At 40.8% G+C, this 15277-nt stretch overlaps 1 protein-coding gene across 1 annotated transcript; it reads left to right on the forward strand.

Moving 5' to 3' along the window:
- The first annotated feature begins 3364 nt into the window (after positions 1–3364).
- Positions 3365–4727, forward strand: LOC146636915 (uncharacterized). Its single transcript, XM_085350403.1, has 5 exons — positions 3365–3477; positions 3582–3642; positions 3745–3851; positions 3919–4523; positions 4681–4727. Exons 1-5 carry the CDS (start codon positions 3365–3367, stop codon positions 4725–4727), a joined length of 933 nt encoding a protein of 310 aa, XP_085206529.1.
- Positions 4728–15277: the final 10550 nt, after the last annotated feature.

The following is a 15277-nucleotide window of genomic DNA, read 5'->3' on the forward strand; positions in this document are numbered from 1 at the left end:
GTTGGCAGCATCACATATGATCTTCACAGTGCAGAGAACACAAATTAGCATCCATTACTATAATGAAATAATTTGTTAGTTTGAAATGCTACAGGGAACTATGTACCTGTACATTAATGCTGTGGAAAGACTTCCTGTTCACATAGTCTCCTTCATTTACTGAAGGAGCAATGATTGGAATGTGAGTGCCATCTGTACAGCCAATCACGCCTGGGAACCGTGAGAATAAATGTAAAATTTAAGTAGTAGTTCAAGTATCACCACATCATGAATTAAGTTTTGTTCATCCTGATACCTGCAATTTTGTGGCATCCCTCTTTGATGAATCTTGTGGGTCTATGACCGGGGAACACCACAAACGAGTACAGGAGACGTTTCAGTGCAACTGTAACATTCCTGACTGCCCGACAGACGGTAGCCTTGGAAACGTGCTCAGCGTCACCAATATTATACAGAAAGCTCCCGTTTGCAAAAAACCGAAGTGCAATACAAATAATATGTACAGAACTGAGAGAATGTCCGCGATGTGTCACATGAGCAATATTAGGCCTGAGGATGTTATTCAAATAAATTATATCGATCCCAGGCTGCCTCCTGGCTGCATGCCAAATATCCTTGGGCAAGATACTAACCCCATGTTTGCCTACTGGTGGTGGTCAGAGGGCCCGGTGGCGCCAGTGTCCGGCAGCCTCGCCTCTGTCAGTGCGCCCCAGGGCAGCTGTGGCTACAATGTAGCTTGCCATCGCCAGTGTGTGAATGTGTGTGTGAATGGGTGAATGACTGAATGTAGTGTGAAGCGCTTTGGGGTCCTTAAGGACTAGAAAAGCGCTATACAAATGCAGGCCATTTACCATTTTACCATTTATAGATTGTGCTGAAAAACGGTAACGTTCACACAGAAAATCATCAGGAAATGATAAAATGTCCAAACGCGCTCTAATCACTCTCTCCCGGCGGAGAGCTCTGCGGAGAATTTGGGCTTCAACATCTACTGGCTCTTCAAGGAAGGAGCACGCCATGTCTGACACTTCCTACAGTCAGGTTTCTGACAAAGAGGCGGAGAACGTCAGGGTTAGTTGAAATAAACCTGCTAGGGGGCAGGTTAGCTTCACGGAGTGTGTCGTCATAGTAACTCACTCAGAATTAATCTAAACTCGCTTTGTGAAACCGAAAACCCAGAGTTTTCGTTAACTCAGGGTATACTTACTCAGAGTTTGCACTAAACCGGCTTCCTGAAATAGGGCCCTGATGTTTGTTGAGCTGATAGAGGTTAGGCTCCTCTAGGCTCGCAGTGACTTGAAATAATAACTCCCCTCAAATGTTAAATCAAAAGTAACGAGCCTGGTTTGAAAATGTAGAAAGTACCGATAGTTGTTTTAAAAACGTAGGGTGTAAAAGGAAGAAGTTTTCATTTAAAAAAAAAAAACAAAAAAAAACTACTCAAGTAAATTACAGACACCTGAAAATTTTTACTTAAGTACAATAACAAAGTATTTGTACTTGGTTACTTCTCACCTCTAGAGAGAGGGCACTGAAAAATTTAAAAAAAATACCTTACTGTTGCTGTCTTATAGACATCCAGTGCCACATAAACGCAGTAACCGACAAGTAAGACAGCACAGTGGTGACATGATTACATCTTACCACAAGAGGTCGGTACAGAAAGGAAGAAACTGAACATTTAAGTCACAAATACATTAATGTAGTAGACACAAATTATGCAGGTTAAGGCATAAAAAGGTAAAACGTGAAAAGGTAAAGTGAGGTAACCAGGCTGAAAATCTGTATTTTCTTATACTGCACTCAGTCCGGTAAAAAGACTATACTTAGAACAGAGTGTTTGAAATAGTCTTGCTAATTCTTCTATTTTCCTTTACCTCCAGCGATGGTTGTGTGGGAAAATCCCCGTAGATCAGCATTTTCTGAAATACTCAGATCAGCCCATTTCGCACCTGCTACCACGCCACGTTCAAAGTCCCTTAAATCATCTTTTCTTCCCACCATTCTGATGCTCAGTTTGAACTTTGATGGGTCATCATGACCGCGTCTGCATGCCTACATGCTCTTCTCCAGCCATGTAAGTGGCTGATAGATATTTGTGTTAATGAGCAGTTGAGCAAGTGTGCCTAATACAGTGGCCAGTGCGCGTATTTTAGTTATTAGGCCCCTTTAAAATGTCTTACTGCCATTTCTGTCCGACTATTTCTAGTAACAGCTGCAGTGAGTACATCAAACATGCCTACAGATGTCTTACAGCAGTCTTCACACAACAGGAGGTGTTTTAATTATGGAAATATTTGTTAGTTATGGTGGTATATTGATTTTTTTTGCCACAGACAGTGACTAAGTCTAATTTACTCCTGACCCCATGGGCCCTGATGTGAACATTGGATCTATACTTTTATACCTCACTTAATGGTTTTCGTGTTCAAATTGCCCAAATAGACTTTAAAGTTTTTGAAGAAGGTTTAGAGTATTTTTATAGAAATGCAGTAATTACAGTGTAGTACAGTGTGTAAGATATATATTGTAGAAGAAGAAGAAAAAACATCCCACAGCTTAGTGGTGCCAAACGTCAAAAACTCTATTTGGAAGTTCTGATTGGAAAAGGGAGGAAAACTTATATTCATTTTTATAGACATATTACACAGACTGTGTGCTGACTGAACAGGCTGAGGCTGAAGCCTATTTTCAAGTATCATTAAAGTTACGGTGTATAAAATCTCACCATTAGATGTCATTAGATTGCAGTCAATTCACACACACCAATCAGTTAAACTGCAGGAATGTCATAAAGACATAAAGACCTGGATGGCCTCTGATTTTCTGCTTCTAAATTCAGATAAAACTGAGGTTATTGTACTCGGCCCTGAAAATCTTAGAAAATATGGTATCTAACCAGGTTGGTTAGATACCATATTAACGTGGTTAGCTTATTAATACGTTAACGACGTGCAGCCCCACGCACATTAACTTGCTGACGGAGATTTGGCGCGTTAATGCGGTTATGGCATTAACGTCATTTTAACGAGATTAACACTGACAGCACTACTACAAACCCATCAGCATATGTGACACTTTGTTTTTACTGCATTTCAACAGTTTGAAGAATTTGATGCCGTTTTAAAAGGTGACAACCTGAGAATCAATTTAAGTAACAATGAGTAATCTCTTTTTTTTTTTTGATAGGTGTTGTTCAACATACCCATATATGATACTGTGGAGATCTGCTAGTATCCTCCTGGTTACAGGGCTCAGGTAAGACCCAGACCCATCCAAACCAAAACTGAGATAAAATATCAGGTGATTTCTGAGGACTTGAGAGTGGTGCTGATTAAATGTCTCCTTTTATTTTTAGATTTCAATGATGATGGAGTTCCTCAGACTTCAGAAGGAAAACCAAATACCATCGAGCCTCACTGCAGAAGGTATGGGAGATCTTTTGGTGGAGAGGAGCAAAGAGACAGTCAGCGTGCAGTGAGTTACTGTGACACCTACAGACCATCCACCTCACACCTGAAACTGTTTGTGCTGAAGTGTAAATATCTGAGAGAAAACTTCTCTTTTGTTTTCTTTTGAACACTTTGGGAGTTTGAATTGGAGGATTTGGAAGAAACAGAAGCCAAACCTCTTCTGAAACTGGTAAGACTAGAAAACTTTTAGTCACTTGGAGATCTTTTTTTTCCCATGATGATCACATAACCTTTCAACAAAACTGCAATGTAAACGTGCTTTCTGTTTCAGGTGTGGGCAGTGAACATAATACATAAAATGAGGGACATCAAGTTTCAAGCCTGGATGCTGCTGGGATTTCCAGAGGCCATACCTCCTGAATTAACAGTCCAGCTACAGTGTTTCAATATTTCTGTGATTCTTTAAATAGGTGTAAAAGATCATTCTTATAACTTTATTCTGCAGAACACCTAAGCTCCTCAGCAATGTCAGGCAGTACATTGACCTCCTTAAAGAGAGGCAGCAGGACGCACAAACCTCCAAACTGCTCACTGCTCCAGATGTGGTGATAGAGGTGGTTCCCCGTGTCCTGCATGGCTTCTGGGAGCTTCCTCCTCACTCCCTACTGAACATGGCCTCCCAGAGATTGAGCATCCTCTCCACCAGTGTGACAAAGGCCACTTTGGATCGAGTGTCCAAATCTCTCCCAACAATGGAAAACCAGGACATCTTCTCAAGGTCCATCAGAGGTGGCATGGTGCAAAGTATCCTGTCTGAAGTCAGAGAGAAATATCCAGAACAGATTCTGCTGAACAAAATTGCAAACTTTGCACCAGAGCTGCTCAGAACAATTGCTGATGTAGCAAAGAAGAGCATATGCCAGATCTTCCAGCCCACTTGTGAAAGTCCAGTAGTGCCTGATGTTCTTCCAACTAAGAAACCTCATTCTGAAGGTCTGCCGAAGTCAGATGTTCTTCCTACTAAAGAACCTCCATTTGAAAGTTCACAAATGGCTGATGTTCTTCGTACTGAAGAACCTGCTTCCAAAATTCTGTCTGATGATCTTCCCAGTGAGGAACTCCCTTCTGTAAGTCTATCCATGTCTGAGCCAGTTGTCTCTATTACTAATAATTCAGAGAAGTCTGACAACATTCAAATAAAGGAGAAAAAGAAGAAAAGAAACGGCTTCTTCCAAAAATTCAGAGCTCTGTGCTGTTGTTGCTTCAGACCCCAAGAAACTGACTGACTTCGAGAATCCCACCTGTTTGTTCTAACTCTCCAAAATACAATAAAATCACTAATCAACATTTCTGATTAGTCTGCATCGATGATTAAAGAATATTTTCCTTCAGATGTTTATAAGAGTCTCTTAGGATTCTCAAAATACCTCCACAAGTCCAACAATTGTTAACATTTTGTTATTGTTATTATTTTTAAGAGAATCTGAACTTATTCTTACTCTTAACATATCAACAACAGTAACTGAAACCTGGAAATTAAAAAAAAATCCCAATAAATATTAATATTGCTTCACATCTTTGTTTTGTAAGGGTCCAGATACACGTTGGCACATAGCAGGGCCTCAGTGTTTATGAGTTTTCTTCAGGACTTTAATAAAAGGACCATCTACATGCCACAAAGCTGATCAGAACCTCAAATGTCTTCCAACATCCTCAGATTTGTGTTTTACAATTAAGAGGAACTCTTATTTTTGCCAAATGCTCAAATCCTCAAAGGTCCATTTAGGAGTAGAGCTATACTGATTGAACATTTAAAAAAGAAAAAAAAACTCATAAAAGAATATATGACAAAAATGGCTTTTTAGATTTTTAAAAATGTATGTAAGTTTGAAGTTCGGGCAGGGATAGCTCAGTAGGTAGAGTGGTGGCCCCATGATTTGAAGATCAGGGGTTCAACTCCACTGAACAGATGAGCTAGCCCTGAGAAAGGTACTGTCCCTGCACACTGCTCCCTGAGTGTTAGATTAGATAGGTAGACTGCTTCACTGAGTGAATGCGTTAAGTGCAGAGAGGAATTCAATAAAGTATGCATAATTATTATTTATTTATAGCTTATCTTTAAACCTCTGTGGACATCAGCAGTTTAATCTTTCACAATCAAGCTCTTAAAATGAGAACATTTCCACCCAACCTGGGTGGGTGGGTGCTGGAGCTCCAGGAAGGAGAACTCAGAAGAAAAGAAAAAACAGTCCAAAAAAACAGTTCAGGAGGCCGACCACGTGGCCATCAGCTGAAACAAATCAGTTCATGAGGCTTCAGTTCCAGAGACTGACGACGGCGGAGAAGGTGGGAACCTTCAGGACACAGAAGAGGGAGACGACTGAGGTGGAAAGCCTCAGGTGGGTTGGGTGGTGGCCGGTGTCGGCATGGCTTAGTAGATGCTCGGCTTCAAACAATAAACCATAAATAGATCTTATTAATTTATTTTTGCATCCATTATGACAAGAAATTGTATTTGAATAAAAGTATTTCCTTTAGCCTTAATCGTGAAGTTTCTCATAAACTTAATAATAACATGTCTACCAACTATTTCATGTCCAATGAACTGCTGAGAGTTACTAAAAAAACTTTATTTAGTGGCCTCTCATTTAAATGTTTTTCTTTTTCTTTTACATGAATATCAATCACTGTGTATTTTTAACACCTAAATTTCAATGTGATGCCATTATCCTGCCTAACAACATAAAAGTCTCCAAAAACATCAAGTATGGAACATAATATGACTAGAAAATCATATGTTGCACTCTAAACACAGCAGATCTAAAGTGGCATAAAAGATATGAGCTCTGTTGCAGTTTGCAGAGTACAGGTGTAAATTTATCATTGTATAAAAAATCTAGTTCCTCTGCAGACTAATGATCAAATATAGAGACAGAGGTAGAGTTGGTCAAAGTACAGCATGTCTGGACTTAAGTAGAAGTACAGATAAAACTGTTAAAAATACTCCAGTAAAAGTTAAAGTACTGATTCAACTTCTTTAGTCAAGTAAATGTAAAAAAGTACAGGCTCTGTAATGTACTTACAGTAATAAAGTAACTGCTAGAAGAACAGTTCTACCACGTATTCTTATGTTAAACTAATTGAACCTGGTGCTATATTAGTGCAATAATAAATTATATTAGTGGATAGGAATACAAACTTTGTTTAAGTGTAAATATTAATTCTAATAAATGTACTCAGTCTGAGTCAGTTAAGTAGGACATGAGCAATGAAAAAGAACGAAAACAAAATATCTCTATTCTCTGTTGATCACATTGTAAATGGTGACTTTGCCATTTAATCAGCAAATGAAAAGTGGATTTTCTTAATGCACAGGCTGTGATCAGCTGATCGACTGATGCTGCTCCTCTGAGGTTCACGGCTCTTTGTGGATTTAATCAAGTGAATTCAACAAGATGTTTCATGAGTTATCCTGGCTGATTTCCATCTTCTACACTGACAGTATAATGTTTATGCTGTCTTTATATTATACCCTATACAGTTGGACACATTTAAAAACATGAGGACCTACATGTGAGCTTTAAATTTCCAGGTTATGAAATCCCACTTACCTTTAAATCTAACCTTTCTTCTTCCTCTCCTCTCCTCTCCTGTCCTTCTTATCTTTCTCCATCTCTGAGTGAAGTTAGCTCACTTTCTTTTCTCTCCCTGCGAAATACAGCAGCTGGACCTTTAGCTAGCACTGTGTTTGTGTGACTGCACACACATAGTTTGTGTGTTTGCTGATGTTTGTTGAGCTGATAGAAATGATGCATTTGAAATTACCTGCCACTTTAAAAAAGTCACTCTCTTTATGGTCGCTCCTCTAGGCTCTCAGTGACATGAAATAATAACTCCCCTCAAATGTTAAACCAAAGGCTGGTTTGGAAATGTAGAAAGTGGAAAGTACAGATTTTAAAAATGCAAGGAGTAAAAGGAAAAAAGTTTTCATTAAAAAACTACTAAAAGTAAAGGAGAGATGCCAGAAAATTCTACTTCAAGTCAATTCAATTTTATTTATACAGCACCAAATTACAACAACAGTATATTGTAAGGTAGAACCTCCAATCATACATACAGAGAATAACCAACTTCCATAGAGTATATTTATATAAGTAAATACTGTAGCTTTTTATTATTTTCCCTGGGCCATTCTTCTTCACAGTGGATCATTTGCATCCTCTCCTGTGGCACTAACCTCCTGCATGTTCTGCTTCATTATATCTATCACTCAGCAGTAGCACAGTTTCTACCTGGACCCTTCTGGCCAACAGCACAGCTGGCAGATATAAATTAACTGTACTGCCATGCAGTACATTCACATTTGTGAATATTTAAGCATTGTATAGTGAAAGCAATCTACAGTTTTTACCTTAATCTGAATTTGTGTGTTTTTTCTAGTTTGTGAAGTTTTCTTGTTGATCATTATGTCGATTTTATTTGTTTGTTTGTTACAGTTTCCAATAAAATTATCTAACTTGGAAATGTGCTGGTCTAAATCTTACGCTGTGTCTTTACCGTGCTAAAATTCAATGGGAGAGGTTAAGCATTCCATATACAGATATTTTGAATAGCACACCTCACAACTTTTCTTTTCAGGGTCAAATAAGGTTGAATTTTCATAAACTCCCTTTTATCATTAAAACTGTGGATTATAAATATCCCATTATAATCTGTCAAAATGTGCTATTTTTACTACACTGCAAACAAAGAGAACAGAATCAGTATATACAAAATATGATTCCCTTAAAAGGAAACACTATCCGGAGCGTGAGCCTCTTTGGCAGAGCTTTTCTCTCTCAGAGTGCCTCGTGTTTTTAACTGTAAATAAATCTGTTATCAGTTTCCTTCATTAATTATAATGTATTGAACTTGAAAATTCCAGACTGGTTGAGTCATGATGTAAATGTTTAAAGTATTGGGATAAAAAGTCTTTACCTTACAATATAAAACACAGCTGTTGTTGTGATTTGATGCTATATGAATAAAACTGAATTGAATATTTCAGTCACGCTTCATTAAAATTGCTCACTAATTTCTAAGCCCTGGTTATGGCCTTCGTAAAAATGAATGAAATGATAATAATTTGTAACAACCAAGTGCATATAAAGCACAAGCCTCGAGTAAATAACTTAAACAACATAAACTTAAAATATTTTTTCCATCCAACGTTATGGGTGTTTTTTACTGTTGAAAAAAAATCAATGTTGGTATCACCCTCAAAAATCCAGTATTTGTCATGCTCTTACTCATATTTCACACTTGATCACAGTTCATCTGCTGATTTTACACTGGAGTCGGGCTGATGATTGACCCACCTAACATCGAGTGTGAATATTGTGTTTTCTCTGAGTGCACCTGCTGATTGCTCTGGGCTCACGTCCATGATTAGGAAAAGCCTGTTTAATTGTGTCCCTGCCCTAATGACTCTGTTATTATTTCTAATAAAAATAAAAGTATGAAGATTCATTTCTTAGAAAAACAAAAAGTTAGGAGCGATTAAATGACCGTTTGATTTATAGACAGCCAACATTTTCATCATCAGCTACAGCAGAGATAACTTATGAGTCATCACAGTTCCTTGTCTTTCTAATTGTTCTGCTGTAGTTTCTGAAGGGGCTGAAGGCAAGTAAATCACCCAAAAGTGCAGCAATTAGACCAAAGCCAGTTTCCAGTGTGTCTGGGCATTTTGATGTGTCATCCTATAGCGTTACTATGCAACTAAAAGCCAGCAGCCTCCAGGAAAAGCGTACTTGCTGGCATACAGTATCCAATGAGATTTCTGCCCCCCGCTGTTGGGGACTTCTCAAGCTAAATTAGTAGCAAATAGCAACTGTTTCGGCCCATTTTTGTCACAACAATGAAGCATGTAATTGTTCTGTACACATGCACGAAGGCCAACCGCAATATTTATCCTGCAAACACCTCTCCCTCACAAGTCTTTCATGCATGCAGGCACATTTATTCAGGGCTCTCTTATCGGGTGCCACAAAACAGGCAGGTTTTGTGCCACCGTTGTTCTGTGTAATTGTTTGCGCACTGCTGGCGTGCACTTCACAGACCTATCTCGGACATGCTCCTGTTCAAGCGGGTTAGTTGTGAAATCAAGTGAGAGGACGGTTGATTTGCTGCTTTTTTTTTTCAATGTAACAATGTAGGCCTGTCAAAAACAACCAAGAACAGCGGCCAATTTGGCACAGAGACAGGTGCGGCATGTTGAGACGAATTGCAAAATGAATTAGTGATCGGAAAGAAGCCACTGCAGCAAACATCGTCACCTCAAGGATGTCTGAAGTGATCCTCATATTCTAATATGTGTTTGCTTTCACAGTGCTCATGCAAATATGGTGGCTTTTTTTCACGCTGACGTTTTTCTGTCTTTGATAATAACTCATGGACTCAAGACTGAGTAATATTTGAACTCTGAATACATTTCCATAAATACCTTTTGTCTGTAATTTCCATGATCTCAATCTGTCAATCAGCTCTCTTCAGTTACATGTGCAGTTCTGTGCAGTGGGAGGGCCCTTCTCTCCCTATAAACATCATTAGTCAGCCCCAACTGTGGAGAGTTATTTCTGAAAGTAGCTCGTCAAAAGGGCTCCTGATGAGAGAGAAAAAAGGGAAACACATGCTCAGCCTCTGACCTGATGCACTGTTGATATAAAATTCCCGGCAGTGTTAAGATGGGGAAACCACGGTGGCAAAATGGCAGACTGTGAGAACACAGAATAGATTAGAAGTCTCATGCAATCATGTGCTGGAGTAGCAGCACTTACACATTGCCCTCTGGTGGCCAGATCAGCACAAACATGACTGAGTGGATCCTTGGCCTGGTAAATGCATTAGGGAGGGGATTTATCTTTTTACATTCAGGGCTCAGCTCAGTCTGTTTGGTTTAAGAGATATGACATTTGTATTAGCATTAGCAGAGATCTATACAGCATAATAGGCAGCCACATTAATCTATTAGCTAATAGGGGCTAAATTTGGTCTGTGTTATCCTCATCTTGATATGTCTCGGTTTTCCATTATTGCAGCATTGTTCCAGCATGAATTTGCTCTAAGCCAATCTTATTATGCTACTGTTTTTCCACTCTTCTGGCTTACCCACTACCCTCAGTAGAACTTTGCATGATTTGGCTGCTGGAGCGCACAGGCTGGAGAAACAATAGACACTATGTTTTTAGGTATAGCTCTCCTACACATTGCTTAGGGGTTGTTCTTTTTCAAAATAACGCTCACACACAGAGCCAGTGGTTTTAGTTTTCAAATTTCACTGGGGATTATGTGTCGATCCTACAGATTTTATGAGATACACATCAGAGATAAAAAGGTAATAGCACATAAGATAATGCTGACAGTTCAAAAATACACATACACACACTTTGGCTAGCTGACTGCTTAGCCCTAGGATACGGGAAAGAATCACTCTTAATGCTCAAATGGCTCATTCAGCACCATCACCGTCATCATCAGTTTTCTTACCCAAGGAAACTCCTCAGTTGGATCCAAAATGATGACGCAAATGTTAATTTTGCCATTTTCAATTCAGGAAAAAGCAGCTCAGCCTCAGCAGCCATAAAAAAACATTTGTGAACCTGATTAGAACCTTTTCAAATGTTTTTGTATTTAACACAAGCTGGCTGATTGGATTAACACCGCCTACATTTGTGAGTTTGTGACCTTATGAAAATTACCTGCATTCCTGCTGGAAACACTTTACTGAGGAAACTGTATGAGCACAGAGAGCCTTAGCTTGAAAAATAAAAGGTGAAGCTTTAAATATCAGGTCCAAGCATGAAAGGACAGTTTTCTGTTCACTGACACTTCAGGGACGTTTTGCATTCAGGGCTCATTTTAGGTCATGACACAGCAGCGGGGGCTGTGGGAATTGGAGGCCAAGCAGCGTAGTTGAGTCGGTACCCAGAGAGCTTCTACCCTTTATCATCTTTATTCATCTTCTTCCTCCTCCTTCTGCTGTTTGGGCTTACTGCAGCCCCTAGGACCAGATAGTAAAATGTTGTGAAATTTGGCACACTGGCTGCGGACAGTCCCCTGATTCTTTGCACCAACTTTCATGTCTACATCTAAAGTTTACTTTAAACAAATAGTCTTTTGCTGCCGTGCTGCCTCTTTACTTTGTGTTTAAAGTAGACCTGTTGTTCTTATGACTTTTATACACTGTTACACTAATGTCACATAATAATGACGGTATTGACAAGGATTCACTGGAGGATTTTCTATGAAGAGAAAATCTGCCCTCTTAGATGAGGGTGTAGGGGTTCCTGAAGTGCCAGTCCACAGCTCTGCCAGTGGTGAGGCTGGACCAGGTATGGAGGTTGCTACAACACCAGGCAGCAGGACCTCCAATGGCTGGTAGGCTGGAAAGCTGTGAAGCGAAACCAGATGAAGCTCTTGTTCTATTAGTCCCAGGGCCTGGGTCCAGCAGAACTGATGTCAGCTGGTGTAGGTGTTGTTCCTAACAATGTCAAACCACTGCTGGTCCAGGATCAACATACCAACTGCCCGATCAAAGCATCTGAGCATTAGGCAAGAATTTAGCTAATTTAGCTAATGCTATTAAAAACTATTACTACAGTTTTATTTATATATCCCCAAATCACAACACAACAACAGCCACCTAAAGGCACTTTACATTATGAGGTAAATATCCTACGATAATATAAAAATACAAGAGTCACCTAAATTTGGTTAACAGCAAATCTTGTGTAAAACCTGTGTAAATTAATAATAAATTAATAACAAAAACACATCCTTACCATATGTTCCAGAAGACATTTTTACATAAACAAAGACTGGTCAGTTGCGATGTTATTATCATTATGATGGTGCAGGAACAGCAGCAACACAGGAATATCAGATGCACCTACTTGCTATACAGGTGCTGATTAACCGAGTAATAAAAATAATAGGGAATAAAACTTAAACACAAATTTCATTTATTGTTGGCAACACAGAGAGACTTTTATGTGCCATGAATCCATGTTGTTTGGGTACAAAATTCAATTTAAAACATGCCAAACAGTAAATGGAGTGCTTCTTATACAGCCCTCTTCTACTCTACTGGGACACTTTTTTTGCAGAGCTATATCCAGATGGATGAATAATATTTATTTTGAAATCAGCCCTCTCATGTTGTTTTGAAGTGAGAAAATATCCACAGATAGGTTGTAAAACACGAGTTTCATTTCTGTAAAGATAGACATCTTATAGGGATTGACTAACTTCTGGAGTCAGCCTCCAGTGGCTGCAAGAGGAACTACAGTTTTTGGTACTTTCTGTGTCACCTGTAATCCTTATAACAGGTCAGGAGAAGTAATATGAAATGAAATATTGCAAAAACAGTGAGCGATAAAATAAAATACATCATCTTAGTCACATCCATGCTGTTTTTATATTAAAAGCACACAAACAAGACACAGTCAGAGGAACAACTTCAAGCCTCAGAGAATAGACCCGTCCAAGAGGCACATAAATGCAGGACAGGTCACTGGATGAGAGCCTGGTGCTGCTTGAGATTTCTTCTTGCTTGAAGGGAGTTTTTCCTTCCCACTTTTGCCACGTGCTCACTCAAAGAGGGTCATCTGATTTATGGGGCTTTCTCTTTATTATTGTAGGGTACAATAGGGTACAATATAAAGGGACTTGAGGCAACTGTTGTTGGGATTTGGCGCTATATAAATAAAATTGTTCTTCAATTGAATGAGTGGATTTGGGGGTCCTAGGGCAGAGGCCATGGCACGTCTCTCCTCACAACTTGCTTTATTTTTCTTATCTTCCGATGTTCCTTCAGGATTTACTGCTTTATTTTGGTCATTGGTTGCTCAGTTTCAAAACAGCTCCAAACCTTCATTCTCCCCCCTGCCTCACACTTCTCTGCCTGAATGAGTTTGGACAGAAATCCATAGTTTCTTCTTACTCTGATAACAACGTCATTTTTCTTTGCCAAATGTTCAGCTTTGGCTCATGGCAGTGTTCGCTGGGATAAATCCAGGAGCACTTTTGTTCAATGGCTGTCTCTCTGTGGACTCTGTGACAGCAGATGTTTGTACGTGCAGAATATTGCGAGACTTACACAACTTAGACATTCACATTATTCACACTCTCATTACACATACATATAGGATCTTGGGGGTGGGCACAATCACGGAGTCCAAATCACCATCAGGGTGTATACCTCACCCCTGACGTCGTTGCCCACCTCTCAATTTTAAATACACTTAGTCATTGAGGGCTAGCAGGAGGGACTATGCGCTTACCTGCTGCTCCTTGGCAGGTAGCTCCATGCCCTCCTGGGTTTTAATTGCACCTTAGAACACATATGCATCAACACTACAATGAGCGGGTGGAGGGAGGTTTGGAGTCTTCTCCCACCCCCATTCTCTGCGGCCTGCTGGAGCGGGAGGGCTAGTAGGAGGAGTTGGCCGTCCGACTGCGGTCTGGGGTGTGGGGCCTCCCTGCTGCTGCGGAGTCGGGGTGGTCTGCCTCTCCCCACCGCAGGGAAAAGGGTAACACCACCTGGGTCTGGGTGCAATTCCCCCCTCCAGGGGCAAGGGTACCTAGACCCGGTTTGTAGAGTACGCTTGGGGAGTGTGATTGTGTGTACAGCGTCTCTTTATGTCTGTCTCCACGTTGGTTGAGTGTGGAGTAAGTGCATATGAGAGCATGAGGGTGGGAATGGATGTTTGTGTCTGTGTGTGCCTGTATGTCTGTGTCTATATGTCAGGTTGGGTATCAGACGCCACCTCTCTGGGGACACCTCAGGCCCTCCAAGGTTTGGAGGCCTATCTCCACCCACCACCACTTCCCCTGCCGGTGGCGGACTCCCTCAGGTGTCGGTGTGTTGGTGGTTCTTTGTGTCTGGGGGTGGGCGTCCGGGTACACACCGGCTCACTCCTTGGCGGCCGCTTGTCGGGGCCTGGGGCCTGGGGCTCGCTCGGGCCCCTTTGGAGGTGGGGTGCCCCCGGCCTCTCGGCCTGGGGCTCGGTCACTCAGGCGCAGCTGGGGGCCGGCGGAGCTCACGGGCGCGTCACTGCAACTCCCCCTGACTTCTGCTCCGCGGCTGCTGGGCGAGCCCTCATCTGGGACTCTCCTCAGCTCTTACTGGAACAGTGGCGCGGCTGCCCCTCTGTTGGTCTTCCTTGGTCTCTTGTGTTCTGGGGGCCTCTGGATGTCTGGAGTTTTGATCTCCTCCATACCCGCTTCACACCCTGGAGGACGGGGCTGTGGCCCCCCCACACTCCCTAGCAGATCATTACACGGAGAAACCTTTGGAATGCAAGCATGCTGATCCACACAGGTATGCACACATGGGTATTCACAGACGCGGACTAAAGCTTTCTTGGCTGCTGCCTCAAAGCACACTGTGCGCTGTCTATCTTGCGTGCTGCACAATATCGTTTATTATTTAGTAAATATTGATATCTATGACTAGCTAGTTTATTGTGATGGTGCTTTGTTTTCTCTATTATTATGTTACTCTTTGTTGTTTGCTGTCTCCTCTGTTTGTTTTTTTTGTTTGTTTGTTTTTTTTTCTCCATACAGGTGACCCAGGAGTTCTTTTTTTTTTTTTTTCTCTCTCTTCCCCCCCCTTCTCACCGTCTCTTCTCCCCTTTGGTGAGCTCTGCCATCACGTAATGTCGCATACTGCTGTTTCTGATGTCATTTAAAAAAAAAAAAAAAAAAAAAAAAAAAAAAAAAGAATATTGAGACTGCAATTGCGAACGACATGCTGCTGAATTTCCTGTTTGTTCGTGTGACTTCATTGAAATCTGTGCAGAAATCTCCTTTCTGTTGAGAGC

The sequence above is a fragment of the Diplotaxodon limnothrissa genome, linkage group LG3 (genome assembly GCF_057381915.1).
Source record: "Diplotaxodon limnothrissa isolate DT_005_m linkage group LG3, D_limnothrissa_male_GT1.1, whole genome shotgun sequence".
Classification (NCBI taxonomy): Eukaryota; Metazoa; Chordata; class Actinopteri; order Cichliformes; family Cichlidae; genus Diplotaxodon; species Diplotaxodon limnothrissa.

Excerpts from the sequence above, each read along its gene's own strand:
- LOC146636915 (XM_085350403.1), top strand. The coding sequence starts at position 3,365 with ATGATGATGGAGTTCCTCAGACTTCAGAAGGAAAACCAAATACCATCG. Across the intron at positions 3,478-3,581 it reads AAAGAGACAGTCAGCGTGCA|ACTTTGGGAGTTTGAATTGG; the intron begins GTGAGTTACTGT and ends TTTCTTTTGAAC. Across the intron at positions 3,643-3,744 it reads CCAAACCTCTTCTGAAACTG|GTGTGGGCAGTGAACATAAT; the intron begins GTAAGACTAGAA and ends TTTCTGTTTCAG.